General features: G+C 36.7%; 1 protein-coding gene across 1 annotated transcript in view; it reads left to right on the top strand.

The window, feature by feature from the left end:
- mapk8ip2 (mitogen-activated protein kinase 8 interacting protein 2) overlaps positions 1-21,972 on the top strand; it is a 34,771-nt gene that overhangs the window by 311 nt on the left and 12,488 nt on the right. The window contains exons 2-4 of the mRNA XM_055155241.1: positions 11,672-11,777; positions 20,207-20,440; positions 21,037-21,115. Coding sequence (XP_055011216.1) covers positions 11,672-11,777; positions 20,207-20,440; positions 21,037-21,115 — 419 coding nt within the window. The remainder of the gene's footprint in view (positions 1-11,671; positions 11,778-20,206; positions 20,441-21,036; positions 21,116-21,972) is intronic.

The following is a 21,972-nucleotide window of genomic DNA, read 5'->3' as shown; positions in this document are numbered from 1 at the left end:
GCAAGATCGCGCCTCGTGGTGTGCTATTGCTATGCTAAATACATTGTCATATGTGATGCTAGATGTTGATTGCATCCTGCCCGGGCCTCGGTGTTGGGTAGCTAAGCAGAACGTGGTGATATGGCTAGTTTGGTGAGGACTCTGTGTTCTCTACCAACATATCTACCTCAAAATACGTTTAAAAAATCCTTGCCTTTACATGTATGACATATTTGTTTTTGATGACACATGAGTGAGTTGTCGCGACAGCCCTCACTCCTCACGTCCTGCGCAGTCTCCGTGCCATAGAGAGGCCCACGCCCTATTGAGTCCCATCCCATCCAGGCAAGGGCAGTGGCAGTGCTTTACATACCGGTCTTATCTGGACTATAGGCGGGTTTTAAATGCGTGTAATCTGGCCTCTGTCTCCAACAATATGTCATTTTTCTGTACGGTGTCATTGTCTGAGAAAGGACAAGGTGGCTGCTGGGGTTCTACTCAACAAAAATCAATAAGATGCTTTAAGGTTAAAGATGGCCCACTGGCTTTTAAGTGTAATAAGTATTGATCTCCAGGGATCTGAAGATCTGAGCAGTGAGTGACAAATGAACTGACTTGGTTTTGGCTTGGTTTAGATGTTTTCTCACCATTAACAATGCTCAGATGTTGTAGTTTAAGAGTCCATATTATGATAAATCAACTTGTGAGTTGCCTTCTCATCAGCATATCTGGAGCACCTTTTGTTTCCTTTACAAATATATGGATTGGTTAATCAGTTTAGGCTGTGTTCTTCTCTAGAGCTTGTGATGTCATAGGTGGTATTCTAGGAAGTGTATTCACTATTCACCATTTTCTTTGTTTCATTGTGTACATTGTCTTCTCCAAGATACTCAAAGCTTGTAGCCAATGATTTTACTTCTGAAACTGTTCAAAAGAAGTTGACAAAGCAAGTATGTAACTTTTTATTCAAACTTTTTATTTATTTCTGTATTGCATAGAAAAAACATGAGTACTGTGAGTGTTTTTTCCCCCCCAAACCTCAAGGCCTATACCTGTTGGATTCCATGGAAATGTTCTTTTATCTATCTCCATGGACACTTATCTGAATTATGGTTTTAACTTTCTGTACCTATGGATTCATGCTTCAGAAAGTTACACACTGTACTTTTAATATAGAACTCTTACAATTAATGATTCTAATCATTGTGCATAGGCTCACAGATCATGAATGTAAAAGTAATTATATTAACATATTCAGATTAATTATTAAAGTTTTTTTGTCTGTATAGTGTGTCAAGACTTGTGATTTAACACAAAGTATGTTCATTTATTGATCATTGCAGTTTAATTAAGATTCCGAGTGAGAAGACAGCTCATATTTGACGTTGTTGTAGATGATGGCACATTCAGGGATCAGGAATAGTGAGTAATGTTGTGGTTGAGCAGCTTAAAGCCAACTGGAGCCCAGGGAAAGTCCAGAGAAGATTTATGGAGAGTGTATGGAGAAAGTGGAGAGGTACGTCATTATGATTATCCTCTCTGCAGCCTCTAAGTGCTACTGTAACAATAATTAATTTAGATAGCAGTTTAATTTAGGGTACATTTATTATCATAAAACTAGCTTCTAATTTGCATAAATGTAAGTGTTTAGTTTGATATTCATTTGTATTTATTTGGCCCTTGTATGTCTGATGCACACTTTTATTTGACTCTTTATTAGAATTATTAATCTGATGTTTGGACATATTGATTACATGAATTAAGATATTGTTGTTTTTACTTGTTAATGCTTATTCATGTGCAAAAATGTCCTAACATACTAAGAATCATTACTATGAAGTTTAATTTGATATTTTTTCTTTTAGTGGCATAGGTGACTGGAGGTATGGTACATTTATTTATTTATTTACTTATTCATTAATGTATTTATTTTATTTATGAGACAGGGACAGTGCACAATAAACATTAACCTTAACAGGAGAGATTGCATTGTGCCAGGTTGTTGCACTAGAGTCAATTTCCACCTGTAGTCCCTGGTGCATGTTTTTTAGGTTTGACATTGACAGAGCAGGGTACCCAGAATTCATTCTCTAGTTGTGATTGAGAGATAGTTAACAATTACTACACCATACTTATTGTCAGATTCCAGATTTGTTGACCTGGTTTATGGCTAAATATCTCTGTAATTACTGGGCCTGCCCACATGAAACAAAAACTCACACTAAGTTCAATGTAGAAATAAGCAAAATTGAAATGATTTTTTTCAGAATAGTCTAAGAAAGTGGTCTCATCATTTATTCATTATTCAGTTGAAGCTTCAAAATTAATATTGCATGTTTGTGGAGCCAATCCCCAATAGTGTCACGATACTAAACTTTCAAACTCGATTTCAATACTGAGGAATAGAATACTCAATACTGATTCTGATACCACAATTATAAATAAAAACACTTTTTCTTTAGAATGTGATTTTCAACATTAAATCATACTTTCTTTATATTACTACGTTGTTTTATATCTGTGTAATTCCTCCCTCGTCCAGGTAGTTTCCATAGTGATCTACGGGCATATACTAGTCTATGTGGTTTTATACTTCTAAAAAAAAATGTTTTCAGCCTACTTATATCATTCCAAAGCTATGAAGGAAAAGTTAATTTCTTCCCTGAAAATGTGACCTGTTTAGTATCAATACCCGCAGAAATATGTATCTAATCTAATGTCTAGTTTCATTTCTAGTTTTAGTATCTGATTTTCGATGACAACCCTAATCTCTAACAAACAATTATAACGTTTACATTTGTGAATCATGTGAAGTTCGGATATCTCGTTCAAAAACAGTGAATCTCCCATAGAGTTATACAGACTCTTGTCCACCATCTGGGATTATAACATTTAAAAATTTTAGAACACAATTTATCGACTAGCACTTACTCTTGTACAATCTGCTATCCTTATCTCATGAACAGGCTTGGTTTAATCAATAGTTTTTGCCTGACCAGGAGCATTGACCTCAGCTGGAGCACAGTTCGCCAGCTCTCATTGCGTCGATATTGAACGCAGAGCACTGGACTGTAATCTGAGCTAATCTTTAATGTACCACAGGAACAATAGAATGGTTTCTCTCTAGGCACGCTGCTCTCTCCAACTGCACATAAAGCTTTTTTAGTTTATTTCTTTTTTTTTTGGGTTAACCATGATATAAGATTGTTGGTGCTTCAAAACAAACATAATATTTCATTCGTTTACATTGTTACAGGTGTATTATTAAATTTTTCTGATGAATGGTCCTCCTTAATTTGTATATCTCTATGGAGACAAGATATGCCATGTTACAGGTTAGTTCTGTGGAGAGACGAGCATGCTCACAAATCATAAAATGCAAGATAGCTAAGTTTAATGTTATACTGTTCCAAGCAAAGCAGTGACATCTCCATGGAAACGGTGGTGGAACTGAACTCCCACCTGAAAAGTTACAGAGTGTACCTTTAAATCTATACAACATTATCACATTTTGTTTATTCCGGTGCTTAAATTGACTTATCCAAATATTCACATAAACAATCAAAAAAGAGTGTATTTTTTCCATTCATTTACATTTCACAAATATTGAAAATTCTAGATAAAAATAAAATACCTGCAGAATATCAGTCAGTAGCAATTTTGCATTATTGTTCCCTTTTGTTTGTCACAGATTTGCCTGTTATTGTGAACAGCTCCCATATTAATCTCTTTTACATAACTCATGCCAGAGCTTAATCCACACAGCAGCAGTAAGTCTTTCCTTTACAGAAGCACATATTTATGACATGCTATATTTCCTCCAGGACTGACATAGGGCCATTTCAATGACACACCATTCAAAAGGAGAGCCCAGTTAATCAAGTCAATGGGCCTGCTGCAGTTAGTCACACAATGAGGACATGCACTATTCCCCAGTGGCTCCAGTCTTCAGAAAGAAAGCCAATTTACTTGTCTTTATTAGAATTTGAAGTGATATTATTGTGTCTTATTTCATTACAATGGACTGTGCAATGATGAAAAATTGTAATTGAACTGAGATCCAAAAAGGGTTGCCAAAAATATCGAAAATCATATACTAAAACTAATATTGAAAAAACTAACTCGTCTGAGCAGGTATCAACTGCAAAAAAAAATCACTTTAAAGGTGCACTGTGTAACTTTACTGGTAGAGGATTCGACACCTGTTAGTGCATGTTTTCAAGATAATTTTTCAGTTATAAAATCTGTCCTGAAATAAATGCTAGATAGATGTTTAATGCTCTACTGTGTCACATTCTAGACAAAGCAATAACATCTCCATGGAAACAAGCAGATGACAGATCTGAAAAGTTACGCAGTGCAGCATTAACAGACAAAAACTGAGCTCTCGTAAACAGTTTTATTATACATTTGAACTTTATCAGAATGAATATAAGACCACATTGTAACATTAAGAAAGTGCTATTTTGTGTTGAAAATTACATTCTATTACTAAAAAGGAACATGTTTTATTTTGATAGTAGAATCATAATCGGTTTTGAGTGAATTCCTTTTTATCGAATTTGAGTTTTAAATTTTTGTATCTAATAATTTCATACCTTCAATGATCAGTTTGGGGTTTTGAAGTGAGAAGTGTACAGCCAGTCCTCTGTTAGTAATAGTAATTATTCATTGGAAATTGGCAGCTGATTATAAAATTTAGGTTAGACTGGATTAGTTTACACTTTTACAGATTTTGTAAAAGAAAGTTAAATTCTATTAAGTGGACAAACGTTTTTAAGAGTAAATACATTTTGCCAGACATCCAAACAGCTTCTTAATGTTCTGACAGGATATTGGAAAGTCTTACATCTGTCTGAATGGAGGAGCTAGATAATTACTTACTAATTATCGAACTAGATAATAATTAATTAAGGAAGAGCTAAGAAATTATTTACTAATTAAATGTCGCTCTTAAAATTCTCTTCTCTTTTCTACACATACATATGTTTTTGTTGTGCTATTTTTATCGTAATTTTGTTTCTTGCCCATCATGCCTATTCTACCAAGTATTTCTCCAAATCTCCATTATTCAGCTGGCCAATATATACATTGGCAGCTCAGGCCCTAACAGTAATGTCCAACATAAAATAGCAATAGTTTCTAGTATTAATTTTGTTAATGTGATTTTTTTGTTCAAATAAGTATCTAGTTTCAGATTCCGAACTCGGTCTAAACCTTTTGAGAATGCAGTAGGGAGGAATTACTGGGCAAGTCTTATAATGTATTCACTTTATTATTCATACCAAATATAGCAACAACAACAACTGCATGTAAACAATGACTGTCTGTCTCCTACGTGATGAATTAGAAATGTAGGTGTTCACTACCGTTTATAAGAGCAGCATAATTATACGCTCCTGTCCTTATTGAGACATTTTGTTTAGAAGTAGTATGTTTGCATTTTTGGCAGAATTTTCAATTTTCAAATGATTATTTATTCATATTGAGTTGCTCCCATTTTTTCTTTATTGAAATTTTTACATGTTAAGAAGCCGATGCTCCACTTTTAAAGAATGAGACTCTTTGAAAGCATCTGGAGGAGGGGCGGTGCAGTGGTGGTGGGATACAGTGATGGGTATGGTTGTGTTTGTAAGAGGCTTATATTCTCAGTTTTAGCTTGAATATTTGTGTAGAGCTCTTGTCACATGTTACTGTCTGAATAACAGGCTTGTTTTGTAGAATAGCAGTTTAGAGAAGGCATGTTTACGTTTCATGTCACAAACATACTTCAAGATATCAAGACTGTGATACATGTAAGATTCATCATTGTTGTGTAGGCATTTTGGCAGTGAAAAACTAAATAAACTGCTGGCTACTAGAGCTGGAGTTAGTGGTGTCTTGGTAATTGGTACTTGATTGAGTAATTATTTTATATGGATTTATACGGGACAGGAGCAGCAACAGCAACATATGTGGCGCATCATGAGTTTTATCAGCATTTTTTCATAAAAACACAGAGTTTCCTATTCTTTTTGGATTAACTCTGTGTAGGTGTAGTTTTATATTACATAGATAATAGAAATATTTAATAGTTTGGGGAGTTTTGCAACAATTTCTTTTTAACTTATGATTGGCTGGGCATGTTTTAGTGAACCAAGAATTTCTTTAGTCAACTACAGCCCTACTCACTACCATAAACTGTAGCAAGCTATCTATAGTCATGGCCATGAGCAAGGTCCAGCAGAGCAGCACTTGTATGTGGTGATGTTTCTGGCAACATACAGAAGTCAGCTGACTTGTTTCTTTTTTAAGTTTTACTTCAGTATTGCTATTTTAATCTCCAAAATATAACATAATATTTCCACGGAGGACATACATTATAACTGTATAGCTGACAAAACCACAAGCTATCTTCTTTAATTATGAAGCCCTTTCATAATTTGCAAGTATTGTACATGTGTCAGTAATGCTACATGATACAGCCCACCTGTAACAGACATGTGTATAACACAAGATGAGCCTCCTATGAAACATTTACTTTCCCTAAACCAAGAAATAATGCACTGAAATAACTGTTGATTTATTTCGGTCACAGGTATATTCTGACATTATTTCACAGTCAGATTTAACATATTTACCATACACAGACCGAAAAGGTGTAGGTTGAAGCTTGAGCTTATTATGCCTACCCTTTTGTGTTGTATATAGAGCAATTTCTTACTGGAATAAGCAACCTCAAGAAATTACACAATGATCTTGCTTTTAAATCAATGTTTGCAAACGAAAAAATGCTACATGGTTAATGCAAACTGTGCACTCTAATTAACTTATGTGTTCTTTCTGCCTATTTTTCTTATGATAGAAGTTGCTGTTATGTATTGATTGTTAATGTGCTTTTAGTGTTAATGTACAGTCAAAGTATTATCCTTCTATTTTGAAAAGTGGATCCCAGGAAGAGTAGTTTAAATAAACAAAAACAAAATATACAAAGACAAAATGCTAATACAGTTACAGTCTTGTATCTCTGGCTTTTTACCCATTTGTTAAATCATCTGCTGACAATACCTGATTTATTCCTCTTTGTCTGGAGCTCCTCTGTTACACTGGACCATGGCTTCATTAGGTTAAGGGATGACTCACTGCTGTGTGTGTGTGTTTGTGTGTGTGTGTGTGTAACTGTGCATCACTGGAAATGGAAGGAAGAGGGATTGATTGTGTAAATGTTTCAGAGGTCCGCCCATGTAAGCTGGCGTCCTTGAATGCCAGAGGGAGCAGGTGCCACGAGCTAAAAGGGACCTTAATTACAGCGCGCTATAGCTAGGACACCCTCTGCTCCGGCCCATGTGCTTATTTCACAGATTGGATTTGTAGAATGATGGATGGAAGGCTATTCATCTCACATAGGACTATTACGTAAATGCTATCAGGGTTTTCCTTCAGTCCAGTAGGATGTGGTGTGCTATGTAACTTGAACTGTTCATGCTATAGTTTACAGTGGTGCAGTGGTAAAGCAGTTGCTCGTCTACTGAAGGTTTGGTGGTTTGAAATGTGTGAAAGCAGAAGTAAAGGTGAATGCAGTCTGGGTTTTTTCCAGTCCAATAGTACATTTTTGGTATAAATAACCACTTTTTTGTCAAAAGATTCAAGATGGCGTTTGAGTTTGTTCACTTTTGTTATTGTTGTTTTCTGTTTAACATGAAAAACAAAATATTTAAATTATATTGCCTTGTGGGGGCATTCTTTCTGTAATTTGTGAGTATAAAAGTAACCACCATCTTTACATGGTCAAGTATACCTAACCATAAGGAGAGTTCAAATAGTGCCTGTGAGAGATCGCTAGATTACTCAAACATGCATGGATGACATATACCTCTACAGGCATATTTTTGAAGAGGGAACAGCATTATAACATTGTAGAAAGCTCTTTGTTTGTTTTTGTTTGTTTGCTCTTTATTTGATATTAAAATAAGTTACATAAAAACTTGCCACATTTGCATTTCTGTCCTTATCATATTCTATTCATTCTTCAAACTGACTTGTAGAATAATAGTTATGAAACACAAACTTGTAATAGCTTTAATTCTTCAGGGCATGTTGACAACTGTATGTGCATGTATGCATGAGATATGACAGCATTGTTTGGGCTGAGGAGCAGAGGAGTGGAACAATTGTTTATGAGTGTTTTGTGCTGACTTTTTGAATGCCAAGATTCTGATCTCATGTAATGCTCTGACTCACTGGGATGCATATGGCAGGTTTTCATGTTTTTCTGTTTATTACTTGGTTTGGTAGGATAGCAACTGTGGGAAATATTTATTATACAGTAGTTTCACATCAGTGGCAGTGAGGGAAAAAAGGAGCGTTGAGTTCTAAACAAAATACCGCTACATATGTCATCAACACAGAAAATTCCATTATAAATGACAGGGACAATTTACCTGCAAGACTAATGCATGATGTGTAGGTATCTATTATATTTTAAATCCTAAAAAACTATTCCTATTTGTAATCATAAAACAATATTCTTAGCTCCTAGCCATCATAATCATAGGTTCATAATAAAGCTATATTTATCCATACACCATCAAATCTTCAGCTAAACAATAAAAGCCGTCTGACTTTCTCATTGTAGATGGGCCTACACCATGTGACCTAAATGTGCTAATCAATGACTCAATCACAGTGCTGGGATGTGATGTCATTAGAAACCAAGCAAAAGCTGAAAAAGAAAAAAAGACTTTCAGTTTGTAAGTGGAGCTTGGCAATATGGCATAAACATGTATCATTCTTTTCCTTGTATTGATAGATAGCTTGCTGTACTAAGTCAATGTGTGTTTTAAGTATTTTTTTTCCCCCACAGCTTTAGTGCAAAATGGGTATATTTGCAGCTTTCTGGTCAATTTCATGTACTAGAGGACATCACACATCACTGCTACCATTACACCTAGCTATGGGGTTTAGTGTGAAGTTTGGTACTTGTTACATCAGTCACATTGGTCCTCAAATGTCCAGACCCCACCCATCTTTCCCCTTGCCCAGTTTAGCAGCTCAGTTTGAAATGTGGTTGTGGGTAGAGTTTTTGTGTTTAGCTCCACTTTAAACAACACAAAAATATATTCCCTCAATGTAAGTCTGCTCCAAACCACATGATAATTGTCAATTTTAAATGATTAGACCTTGATTGATTGAATTAGAATTCTATAGACTATCCAAGTATGCTCAATTGTATTTTAGCCTACAGAAGATTGTAAAGTACCAGAAAGTCATACACAAAGCTACAATGCATCCCCTCACACAGAATGGATGTGCTCACTTTTCTGTCACTACTGTTAGATGATTAAACATGACATTGTTTAGAAATTTATGCAGACCTCTTCATTTCTCTTGTCTCTGCCTGCTTTGGTTGTCAGCAGATTGTAGTGCCCATGGTAAAACCCAGAGCCAAACATTTTAAAATACACCACTGTCTCTATGCGGAAGCTGATCCTCTGCATTTGTGTAGAATGGTGGTCCAGTCTTTGGAGTACCAAGCTGGAGGATACCTTATTTTAGTCAATACATTATATATTGCTATATTTTTGCATAATAAAAATAATAATAATAATCATTCACTCACTCCATACCCAGTGGTGGTAAGCTACAACTGTAGCCAAAGCGACGAAGCAAGGCTGCCAACCTGCGCCACTGGCCCATCTGACTACCACCATCGCTCACACACACACCATTTTCATACTAGGCCATGTGAGTGAAGTGCCTTGCCTAAGGACACAACACAAGGTTTTGCGACTGACGCCCCACTGTGGCACCTGAATTTCCCAGTTGTCTCCCATCCAAGTATTAACCAGGCCATTATTGCAGAATTATCAGTAATACAGTATTGGCAAACACAAATGAAAATATACAAAATATTGCAAAAATTGGCTCTCAACAGTAGCATCTAGTTCCAATCAGAGGAACACTCGGCTCGACTAATTTCCAGTGTATTGTAATGTCTGTGTGGTTTTTGCCAAGTCGCACAAAATCAATAAATCCTGACAGATCAGGCAGTGGACAGGGAGCTACGGGTGGACATCACTGACAAGTGACAAACTGTTTAACACAAATTTGTAAACACTTCTGTGTTTACAAAGGGAAGGGATGTCTTTGTGCTTTGGTGCTAATGCTAATGCTAAAGTTAATTTCAGAGACTAATAAATATTAAAATAACACCACTGACAGAAATAAATCAGAAGTGTCCTCCGGTGAAGAAAAGTTCTTGTCCTTATGACTAATACATGGAACAATTTGTCAGTTTAATGATGTCCTCTTCTGGATGCCAGATCAAGTGAGTAAAGCTTTTAAAAAGTGAATACAAATATCACAAACTGTCAGTGTTACGTAATATACAAAATATCATTCAACAAGTTTTTTTTTAATAATAAAATGTATGTGATGACATTTAAGAACCTTTCCTGAATTGCTTTAGAATGATTTTGAGCTGTATCAGAACTAGTGTAAGACTGTTATACACCTATGGAACCTATGGACCACTATGAAAACTACTTGGTCAACTGAGAGGTTACACAAATATAAGACTGCATTTTAATATAAAGGAAAGTACTATTATTTAATGTTGAAAATCATATTCTATTGTCTAAATAAAGAGTATTTTGAATTATCATCATGGTATCAGAATCGGTATTGAGTATCGAGTCTATTACTTTTCAGATTGCACAGCCCCAGGACAAGCATAATACTCCATGCATGAGCCACTCTATAATTCTGCTGTAAACATGCTGACTAATGCAATCTGGTATCTGGACTTTCAACCCTGTTTATGTCATGTCCGGGTCTGCTCCATAGAAGTGACATTGGTACATACATTATCTACAGTAGTCCTATAGGAGACGTACTGTTTGCTTGCATCTCTCTACAATACTGTACGTGGGGAGAAACTGCAATGCACCATTTTACTCCACATATTGGAAGGATGCTGTGATAGAGAGATGCTGAAATACTGGCATAAAGATGAGAAGAGCGAGAGACATCACCAAGCTCTCAATACCAAGCTCCATTTCACATGTACATGACAACAACACTTCAAGGTCTAACAGTATGTATGTGTATATGGCTTGGTTGTACTTGAGTTTCTAGGTTTACACACACAATATGCACTGGGCCCCATTGATCTGTAGTGCATCTGCAGAATGTTGAGTCCCATCTGAGGAGTAAATATCTATGTAACTTTTCTGGTGGGGTGCTCCAGAGGCTGCACTGGCACTGATTAATGATGGCTGCAGGAGCTGGGGTGTAGGTAACATGTCCATTTTTTTTACATTTAAGTATAAATCTAAATTATAATTATTATCAGTAAAATCAATATTTGATTTTAAAATGTTTACATTTCTGAGGACAGAAATAGGTCATGTTTATGAAATTTGCAATGAGATATCTGTAAGGGGGGGCGACAGGTTTCACATATGACATCAACTTTTTTTCCAACACAGCAGCTTATTTTGGGCAGTGAGTATTTTTTTCAGTGTTAAGGTTAAGATGTTTAACAGAATTTAAGAAAAGGACACTCGCCTCTCATGAAGTGTATGGTAAATCTCAGTCTCCCAACAAAGTGAAAAGTGATCCTGCTCTGTCTGGAACTGATCTGTAAATGATTCAATGCAATGTAACTTTTCAAATGCACTAATTTTATTTCCCTATCCTTTTTCCTGTGCAGACCAGCCCATGACATCAGCCTGGAGGAGTTTGATGATGAAGACCTGTCTGAGATCACTGACGACTGTGGGATTGGCCTCAACTATGATTCTGACCCCTATGAGAAGGTCAGTGCTTTTTATTATTAAATAGTATACTTCCATTATTTTGTCTCACTAGTCTTTTTCCCTGTTACCGCTTTAATCTTGAATATTTGAATAATTAGTGATGAATGACCAGCTTGTTCTGAGTAAAAGCTGTCAGTTAGAGATGGGTTTTGTTGCAGACATCAGAAGTTAGCAGAGTTTCATTCTCTTTGCATATGAGTGTCTTATATAATGAGCGGCTGGCCCCTAATGTCCCTCTCCCACTTGTCTGGACCTCTTAATGCAGCTATTGACTTTTCTCTCTCTCCTATGCTCTTGCTCCTTCTCTCCTCCCGCTTCTCCCCCCTCCCGCCCTCCCTCTCTTTCTCTCTATCTCTCTCTCTTTTCCCTACCTTTCTCTCCTCCTTTTTCCTCTCTTCTTGTCTCCTCGTCCTCTCTCCCTCTCTCTGTTCTGTTCTTTTCTCTTCTGTCACCACCTCTCTCCTCTCACCTCTTCCCCGCTCTACTTCTCTATTTCTCTCCTCTCTCCACTCCTCTCCTCTCTCCTACGCTCACCTCCTCTCCTCCTCTCGTGTCCTCTCTCTTCCTCTCTCCTCCTTTCCCTTCTTCTCTCTATTCCTCTTCTCTTTCCTGTTTTCTCCTCCACTCTCCTTCCTCCTTCTCCCTTCTTTATAATCTTCTCTCTCTCTCACCATCTCCTATTGTCTCTCCTCTCCTCCTCTCTCCTCATCTCCTCCCTCTTCCTTCTGTTCTCTCTCCCTCTCTCCTCCTCCTCTCTCTTCCTTTCCCTCTTTTCTCTCTCTCTTGTCCACGTGCCTGTGTGGCCAGTGCCGTATGGTGCTCTTCTGCAGCACAGGGGGTTGACCCAGTGCAGTTTGCTGCTATGCAGAGTCCCCCTCCTCCCTCCCTTTTTTCACCCTTTCCTCTCTCTCATCTCTTTTTTTGTCACTCTCTTTTCTCCTCACATTCTTCTACCTCCCTCTCTTCCTTTCACTTTTTATTTTCTCTTTCATCTTTACTCTCTTTCCCTGTCACTCTCCTCCTTTTTCTCTCCTCTCTCTTGCTCTGCTGTGGTGCTCCCCCTTTATGCCCTCTCTCCCCTGTCCCTCTCTGTCTGCATGTGTGTTCTGTCTTTCCCTCTGGTACTATGGGGTTGCTTAGATACAGAGCTCAGATTCCCAGTGCTCCACACCCTCTCCTCCACTTCTCCACACAGAGGTATAGACCGTGTACAACGCCTCCACAGCCCTTGGGCTAATCTGGCCTCTTTAGTACCGTATATGATAACAGAGCATTAGCCATCATTATTGTATTATTGTGAAATGACACAAGTTAAAGCCTGGTTATATTTTTTTGTGTAATATTGATACTGCAATCTGCAATCTGGCTTCTGAGCTAAAAGGAAACAAGGTTAAAGATCCACTATGGAACTTTTCTGGTGAAGGTTCTGTCACCTGATTGTCTCATGTAAATGCTGTTGCTTTACCTAAATAGTTCTATAATATAGTAAGAACTTGCATTTACTGCCCATTTATGTCTTGCATTTATTTAATTACAGATGTTTTTATTGGTTTTGGTGGGGTCACTTGCTTGTCTCCATGGAGATTTAGTTTTATACTATTATTTGAACTTTTCCAAGTAAAACAATAACATTGCTATAAAGAAAATGCTTCAAACCCTTCACCTAAAAACATATGGTTATATTTATGAAGGGCTATTACACCTGGTCACTGGTCAGTTTGTGATTTTTTATTTATTTTTTGCCAAATATAGTGATTAGATTTGCAATATATACAAAAAATTAAACCTGATGGTCTTATACTAGTTCTGGTAAAGCGTGAAACAGCTCTACCACTAGGTTAAGGGGAGAACAAAATGGTTGCTGGTTTAATTTCTGCCCTACCACATAATGTCATTCTCTCCCTAGGGTCTTCATACTTTTCATCCTTGAACTATTTGCTGAGCTTAAGCTATCTGCATCTGCACTGTCCTTTTCAAGTCTTATCTAATCCTTCACCACAATGTATCAGAGGAAGTCAGCTAAGTCAGGATGCGGCATAAAAGGCTTAACTAGATGCTCATAACGCCATTTTGTGAACTTTCTTTAGATGTGTTGAATAGGAACTAGTTATTCACAATATTCAGAAAGAGAGTGAGGGAGCAAAGCAGGGCAAATGCAAATCTATGCTAATAAAGTCTAAGTAATCCATATTTAATGAGTCACAAACACACACAATGACCTGGATTGGCAACTGTATAATTGACTGCAGCAAATTCTCAAATTAAACAGTAAACAGAAATGTGCTGAGGCCAATAAGATTAAAGGACACATTTAGATTCTGAGAGAACTCCATGCCAAAAGTCAGGATTTCTTCAGTTTATTATTTTCTTAATGCTTTTATTGTAACTTTGTACATTTCATTGTTCTCATAATATAGCTCTTTGTGACAAAACCAGACCTCTGCACTGCTTGCATCTATAAAAAAAAGTATTTTGTCTGAAAAAAGGAGTTTTACAGATGTGCACTCAAAAATGTATGAATAGATCTAAATGCACATCTCCACCATTTAAGTTTGAAAATCAGGTAAAGAAGCATTAAATGTTACAGAGTTGAGCGGTATTAATACTTTGGTTTAAGTATACCTTATAATAAACAATACCAGTATAGGGACTGAATATGGCATTTATTTCCTTAAAACACAATTAACATAGTACAAAATATATCCAGCTGTGTTGATAAATAGCTTGGACCATTATATATTTTAAGCAAACTAATTTGTATGTCACAGGTTGATTTGGGATTTTCAACAAAAATTTATTTTACTTACATTTTACGTCGTGGGGATGAGATAAGATCAAACAAAAATTGCCACAAGACTGTACACACATGAGAAATGTGATTTTATGATTATGTGTTTACATTTGATTGGGCAAAAAAGGGCTGAGGATTAAATGTTGGTGAATTACATTTCTTACAGTTGCAAAATGCAGTACTATAATGGCAACTAAAATATTAAATGAGATAAATCAAATCATGCCAAAATTGGAAACTGAATTGCACAATTTATATTTTAGGATTCATGTTAAAAATCTCATCTTGTCTCATGGACCCAATCTTGTATCTTGTCTTGACTTGTGGAAATTGTGTCTTGTCCTTATTAAATTGCAATGAAAGAATAGTTCACTAATATCAAATATTACTTTTCTAAATGAAAAATACAATTTCTTCATTACCTAATCATAAGTAATAACTAACGCTGTACTTTGAACTAGCCTTTGACCTTGTATTGAGGTCATATGTCTATTTTCCCTTTATTTTACTTCTGACTGCTCACTGGGCAAACAGCAGCTTCAGCAGACAGCTCCAGACCAGCGGATGCTCCATCATCATCTATACTGACACCCAGATGCCCTTTAGAACAATCTGAAACATAGGCACATTTACACAGAGGTGGTGGTGCTTGCTGACAAAGACGACAAAGTCATTGGGCCATTGGGACTGGTTAAATTAGGGCCTTTGATGTTCACAGTGCAGCCAATCAGAACAGGGATTATCCACAACCTCCATCTGATTCATTTACTATGAGGCTGTTTTTCTAATGTGCATTAACATTAAAATCAGTGTACATATTGTTAATATAATGCTATCCAGAAAAAAATATGCTCATATATTTCAGCTGTTATTTAGGCCTGTACAACGCTCAGTAGTTACATGCAGGATAAATAACAGTTACATAACACAGTTGGGTCAGTTTTGGTATATTGTTGTGCATCCCTTATTTGGATACTAATGAGTAACCTTGAGGCCTGACAAAGATTTAAATATTTTTTTGACAATAGGCTGTAATTTTCAGCCCCAAATAATTGTATTAGTGTATGCTTCCATGTGGTCTAGTTCAGATAAAACCAGAAATCATTCTAAAAGTATAACTAAAACATAAACTACATCTTGTGTGATTTTTGCCATATTGACACTGCAAATTAGGATCTAGTTTCAGTAGTTTTAGTATTGATTAGAATCTGATATTGGATACTTTGATAACCCTACACGACACTCACAGAAATCCCAGGACCTGAAATGTTATATATAGTATTTACCTACCTACTCAAAGGTTAGATGTTTCAAATTACTCATCTTTTATAACTAAGCCATTTCTATGCTAGAGTCAAATATACATGTTTTAAATCATGTTTTAATTTTCTCGTGACCTTTTTAAAAATGACACATGCATAAACAAAACAAGTGGCTTTATTCATGGGAAGCACCCCTGCTGCCCTGTCCCTTCCTCTCCTGGTCTCCTCTTCCTGTCTCTAATATGGCCTGTGCTCCCCAGTGAATCCAGCTCAACCTCATCATGTATTATTCACTATAGCTACCTAGCACTGGTCTGTGTGTTCATGTGTGTGTCTGTGTGTGTGTGTGTGTGTGTATGTGTGGGTGTGCATGTGTGTGTGTGCATGTGTGTGTGTGAGAGCGAAAGAGAGAGAGAAAGAGAGAAAGAGAGAGTGGTTTTGGGGTGGTGAGTACAAGGACTGCACAGTGTCAGTATTATTCACAATGACAGCCTTTTATGTAAAAGATGCTGTACTGGATTTTTACTGTTTTAAAAATGTGAAAAACAGAACTAGTTTATTTCAAATTGTTTACAGTGGTCCAATGTTATTCCTCACTTACCTTACGCATTCACCTAATTATTCACAGTAATGACTTTATTGGTACTTTTCACAACTTTCTGAGATCAGAGCAGAGTGCACTGTCAATGGTCTTCATTTCATTTTTATTTTCATCATGAAAACGCACAGTAGTACCATGAACAACAATACAATATGTACATGTGTGCCATGGATTAGTGGTGACAAGAGCAGTCACATTATTATCAGTCAGCCCCATTATTACTGATTATAGCAATGATAATGTATGATTTTGGTGGTTTGTGTAAGTAAGAGAATTAATTAAAGGCAGTTATAATGACAACGAGAACAATAAGTGAATATAGTAATTATCTTGACAGGTCTTAATGTGCCCCACTGAAATGTTGAGAAAAGATGCATAGTTCAAACTATTCAAATTTCATACCTGACTTAAATTTGTGCTATATTTAGCTACTAGTATAATGATTAAAAAAAATATATTGCCAGCTTGATTTGATTTATAGTAATATGTCATGTTATATATACACACTTAGGCCTGTCAAGATAAATACTACATTGACTTATTGTTCAATATACAATAGATAGAACAATATATTTTTGAGGTATTTATATTTATCATGAGTACTTTTTCTTTGTACTAGTGGGAAACGTTTTATTACTTGTCAGTAGTATGATGATATTTAAGTTGTAGAGGTTAGAATTATGAATTTCTATCTTCATTATATATACTAACAAATACTTAAGTGTTGCATTCTGATATTTATATATTGCAGCTCATATTTTTTTAACAATATTGTACATTAAGAATACTTTATTCTTTAATTTCAATATTATTCTTTATTTATCTGTTATTGCAACTGGTCTACATACAGTAGATGCATTTTCACTATATTGTGTTGGCTCAGTTTACAATGCCCTCTGTACGACCTCTGGACACTTAAGAAGCAGATGGGTTTTGCTGTCACTTGCGCAGTTCAATAATCCTCTATTTAAGTTGGCCTGCTTTCTCCATGGCTTAAAAGCCCTTCTTAAATTCACCAGAGCAGAACTGTTGTTGCTTCGAGATGTCAGCAGCTGTGCCAGTTTAGCATGCGCACAATTAGCTCTGCTGGATTGAAATGGAGGGGTCTTACAGGGAGCCGAGCTGATTTCCTGTAAGCATGTTAGGAGGGCAGAGCAATGGAGTAATATGAGAATTATTGATCGTGGTCTAAGCATGACTAATGTATTGTACTAGTATGTCCTTGGTCCTTGTACAGTTGTATGGGTCATGGTTACTGTGATAGAAATTCAGATTGTGGAAAGATTTCTTTCAATCTGTCTTTGTGTAAATTAATGTGATTTCTACCTGAAATCCAGACCAGTCATTAACGTGTAAAGGTTCATCAGACACACTGTCTCCTCCTTCAGGAAGCCTTTTGTTGTCTTACCTGTCCTCAGCTGTATGTTGATTTCGCACCACCATGTGAAACCAAAGTCACTCTGCTTTGAAATGTATGTAACTTGTATTTCTGTATAAATACTCAGAGCTCAAATGCTCCGGGGCAGATACTGGGAAGAGACTCGGATCAAATGGAGTAGGGACATGCTGCTGTAGGAGAAGCTGTTGGGCTGTCCATATCTGCTGTAACAAGAATAAACTTTGGTCTATATTCCAAAAACTCATTGGGCTTTGCAAATGGATTCATTATTTTATCTTCAAGAGATGCATCATTTTTTCTGCAACAGTTACCTTCAGATATCTCCTGGATAAGTATATTTTAGCCAATTTTTTTTATTATTTATTTATGGAATGGTATGAGACTAATTTATATTTTTACTGTGTTGTTTCATCACTAACTGAGGTTGAGTTGAGTTTCATTAGCCCATTTTCTTATCTCTAATAATAACTGCAGTGGTGTTGTACATGCAGCAATACTACTACCAGCAACCAGCTTTAAGGTACAATAACATAAGAAGACTCACATTTTAATACAGTGTATTAAAAAGGTCTGATCTGTAATCTGACCTGGTGGCGTCACTTGCTTGGCTCAAAGGAAATATAAATTTAATGATAATGCTGGGGAAATTTCCAAGAAAGCAATATTATCTCCGTAGAGACAATCTTATGGTATTAGCAGATCCCCACCACAAATTACATAGTACACAAGTTAATGAATGATAAATATAGAGTTTGTGCCGTTGGGCTGAGTGCATTTCCACATCTGTGGTTATAGAAGTGCCATAGTCAGCAGGACATCACAGACAAATAAAAACAGGAGTGGCAGTTCAAAGCTCAGAGCAGATCTATCAGCTACTTTACCTGGTTCAATTACACATCAATATGCAGGCTGAAGAGCTGTTTTACACAGTGCTTACCACTGCAATAGCTCTTTAACAAACTTGTTTTTTCGATATTGTGACATATATGCAGTTATCCACTATTGTTGGTTGTTACTATATTTATTTATATAGACTATGGAAATTGTATGTACTTCTTATTAAAAAGATTTAACAGAGATTAAATGACTTGGCAGTCTAATCACTGCAGACTTTTCTGCTGTTTACATGAGTTAAACACTGAAGTAAAACTTGCACCACATTCTTTTTACATATTGAATGGGTGAAATGTCTTGCCAAATGACACCACTGCACTATACAATTTGTGAACCACTGGACTTCAGTTGACTTGTGTGTGAGTGTTTATGATTCTAATTGGGGCTTCATTCAATATTTTGAAAAATAAATAAATAAAAATCTGTATAATGTAAATATTTTATTCCTACCTAATTGTAGTATGATGGTGCACATTACTGAAGACAGTCTTTGGTGTGTGGGCATGTTCTGCCCTGTGTGTATCTGAAGAACATGATGTAGTGTACTATCTATCTGTATTTTCTCTCTCTCTCTCTCTCTCTCTCTCTCTCTCTCTCCCCCCCCCCCCCCCCTCTCTCTCTCTCCCTCTCTCTCTCTCTCTCTCTCTCTCCCTCTCTCTCTCTCTCTCTCTCTCCCTCTCTCTCTCTCTTTCCCACAGGGGATATTAGCCTCTGTACAATAGATAAAAGCTTTGCGTTTAGAACATCAGTCTTCTGCTGTCAAAACACAGCAGGATTTAACGACCTAGAATGTGTTGAAGTTAAAAGAAAAAAAAAAAAACATTCAATCCATGAAAATCAAACTTGAACATTAACACTTTTCATGTCCTTGTTTTTATGGATATGTCATTGCTATGCCTGAAATGTTCCACAGTGTGACATTAAACAGCTGTACTTAACATTTATTCAATTACAGGTGCTCTTATAACCAAAAAATGTTATAGCCCAAAAAATGTTGGTTTAGTTGTTTACTAAATATATACTGGAATAATATCCCATCATGTGTATAATTTCATTTTGAATACGTGTTTTATCTTAAAATAATAGCCAATGCTGGTGGTAGACAGAGCACTATGTAGCATTATGGTTGGGGATCCACCACCTGCTTTTCTTCTGTGGATGTTATTTTGCCTGGAATATTTCACAGTATGGCATTAAACTTATCTATTGACATTAAAAATACCTAATAAAAATCATCTCCTCTCCACAGATCTGACCTGTAACTTTTCCTAGTGGTAGTATCACCTGCTTTCATGGGAATAGAGTCAAAACAATAACATATTCATGGAGACAAGCAGTTACACAATACGCATATATAATAAGCCTTACTTTTTGGTGGAATTCTAACCTCCTTCATTATTATAATATTTTTGCTGCTTTTATCCTGCCTCATACAAAATATAATTACATATTAATAATAATAATACATATTTTTTTCTCCAGGACTCCCTCATCCTAGAGAAAAGCGACCTGCACCACCCAGTCTGCTCCTTCCAGGATGACTTTCAGGAGTTTGAGATGATCGACGATGAAGACGAGGAGGAGGAGGAAGAGGATGACGAAGAGGTGGACCCAGACGCACCCCCCTCGCCCTCTGCCTCACCCCCTCCCTCACCCACCTTTGGCACTCTGAAGAGCAGGCCCACCACCCTCAACCTCACCACTGCTGTGTCACAGGTAAGCACTTGTAAGCAGAAAAATGAACAACAATAGAAACACAATGTAGGTTCAATCTTTAATACTGTTCAATGCTATTGTGTTATTGGGCATGATACTTCAACCAGACTGCATATGAATTATAATTTATTAGTTGAATTGATGAGAAAATATTGACATTTACAAATAAGATTGCTAGAGACAAGAAGCTGCTCCTATCCATAACAAAACTATATCCAAAGCTAAACTTGGATTGAATCCATATTGTAGATTAGCATAATGTTATGAAAATCTGCCTGCACCTTTTTTCATGAGCATAATATTATTGTTTATATACATTTTAACATGGTATCTGGTAATAGCTGACCAACAACTCAAAATATGATGCCTCACTAACTCTATTATGATAAATCTAAAGTTACATTTAAAAGTAGCTTTTAAAACCACCTATTTATGCCTTGACTTAGTAAGTTTTGATAGACATTAGCTCTTGATTTATGAAGTCTCATACGGAATCATGGCCAGATCTAAAGTATTTTGTTGAGTCAAACCACAGTTCACAGACAAAAATTTGAAAATGCCTTTCTATGTGACTTATTGTATTATCACTTTCACAGGACTCACTGAACAACAACAGCAGCCTCTCTCCGAAGAAAGGAAGCTGGCAGGACTCTCTACGGAACCCAACATCACAGGGTGAGTATCAGGTTTGAATATCAATGTCACCTCATTTTACCTAAGAACTTCAGTGGAGAGGCCATCTTGCCTTACCATAGAATAATAGGGCTAGAAACATTTTGGCAAAAATTATAATTAGTGTGGATTATATTGTAATTTAGTGAGTCTAAAAAAGGAGAGGATGCTATGAAGACCATGATCCATTGCTCTTTTAGTTCATGCAACATTTAAAGAACACATATTACACAATTTTCTAATCCATGATTGTAATGTTGTTTTCTCATCAAAAACATACCTGGAGTTATATTTTGTTTCATTCACACATATTTAACACACAAACCCTGCATAGTTAGTCAAAGTTATTTTCAGAAAACATAAAATAAAAAATAATACATAATAAATAAATAATGCGCCTTTATAACAACTATTATTATTATTATTATATTTGAAAATAATAAATTCATCCATCCATCCATCCATCCATTTTCTTCCGCTTATCCAAGGTCGGGTCGCGGGGGCAACAGTCTGAGGAGGGCCTCCCAGACTTCCCTCTCCACACACACTTCCTCCAGCTCTTCCAGGGGGATCCCGAGACGTTCCCAGGCCAGCCGAGAGACATAGTCCCTCCAGCGTGTCCTGGGTCTTCCCCGTGGCCTCCTCCCAGTGGGACATGCCCAGAACACCTCCCGAGGGAGGCGTCCAGGAGGCATCCGAAACAGATGCCCGAGCCACCTCAACTGGCTCCTCTCAACGTGGAGGAGCAGCGGCTCTACTCCGAGCTCCTCCCGTGTGACTGAGCTCCTCACCCTATCTCTAAGGGAGCGCCCAGCCACCCTGCAGAGGAAACTCATTTTGAGCGCTTGTATCCGCGATCT

Source organism: Boleophthalmus pectinirostris, unplaced genomic scaffold (genome assembly GCF_026225935.1).
Source record: "Boleophthalmus pectinirostris isolate CB_2022bp ecotype Guang Dong unplaced genomic scaffold, ASM2622593v1 HiC_scaffold_2, whole genome shotgun sequence".
NCBI classification, from domain to species: domain Eukaryota; kingdom Metazoa; phylum Chordata; class Actinopteri; order Gobiiformes; family Gobiidae; genus Boleophthalmus; species Boleophthalmus pectinirostris.
The sequence above is the reverse complement of the archived record's forward strand: the minus strand, read 5'-3'. Positions and strand labels throughout refer to the sequence as shown.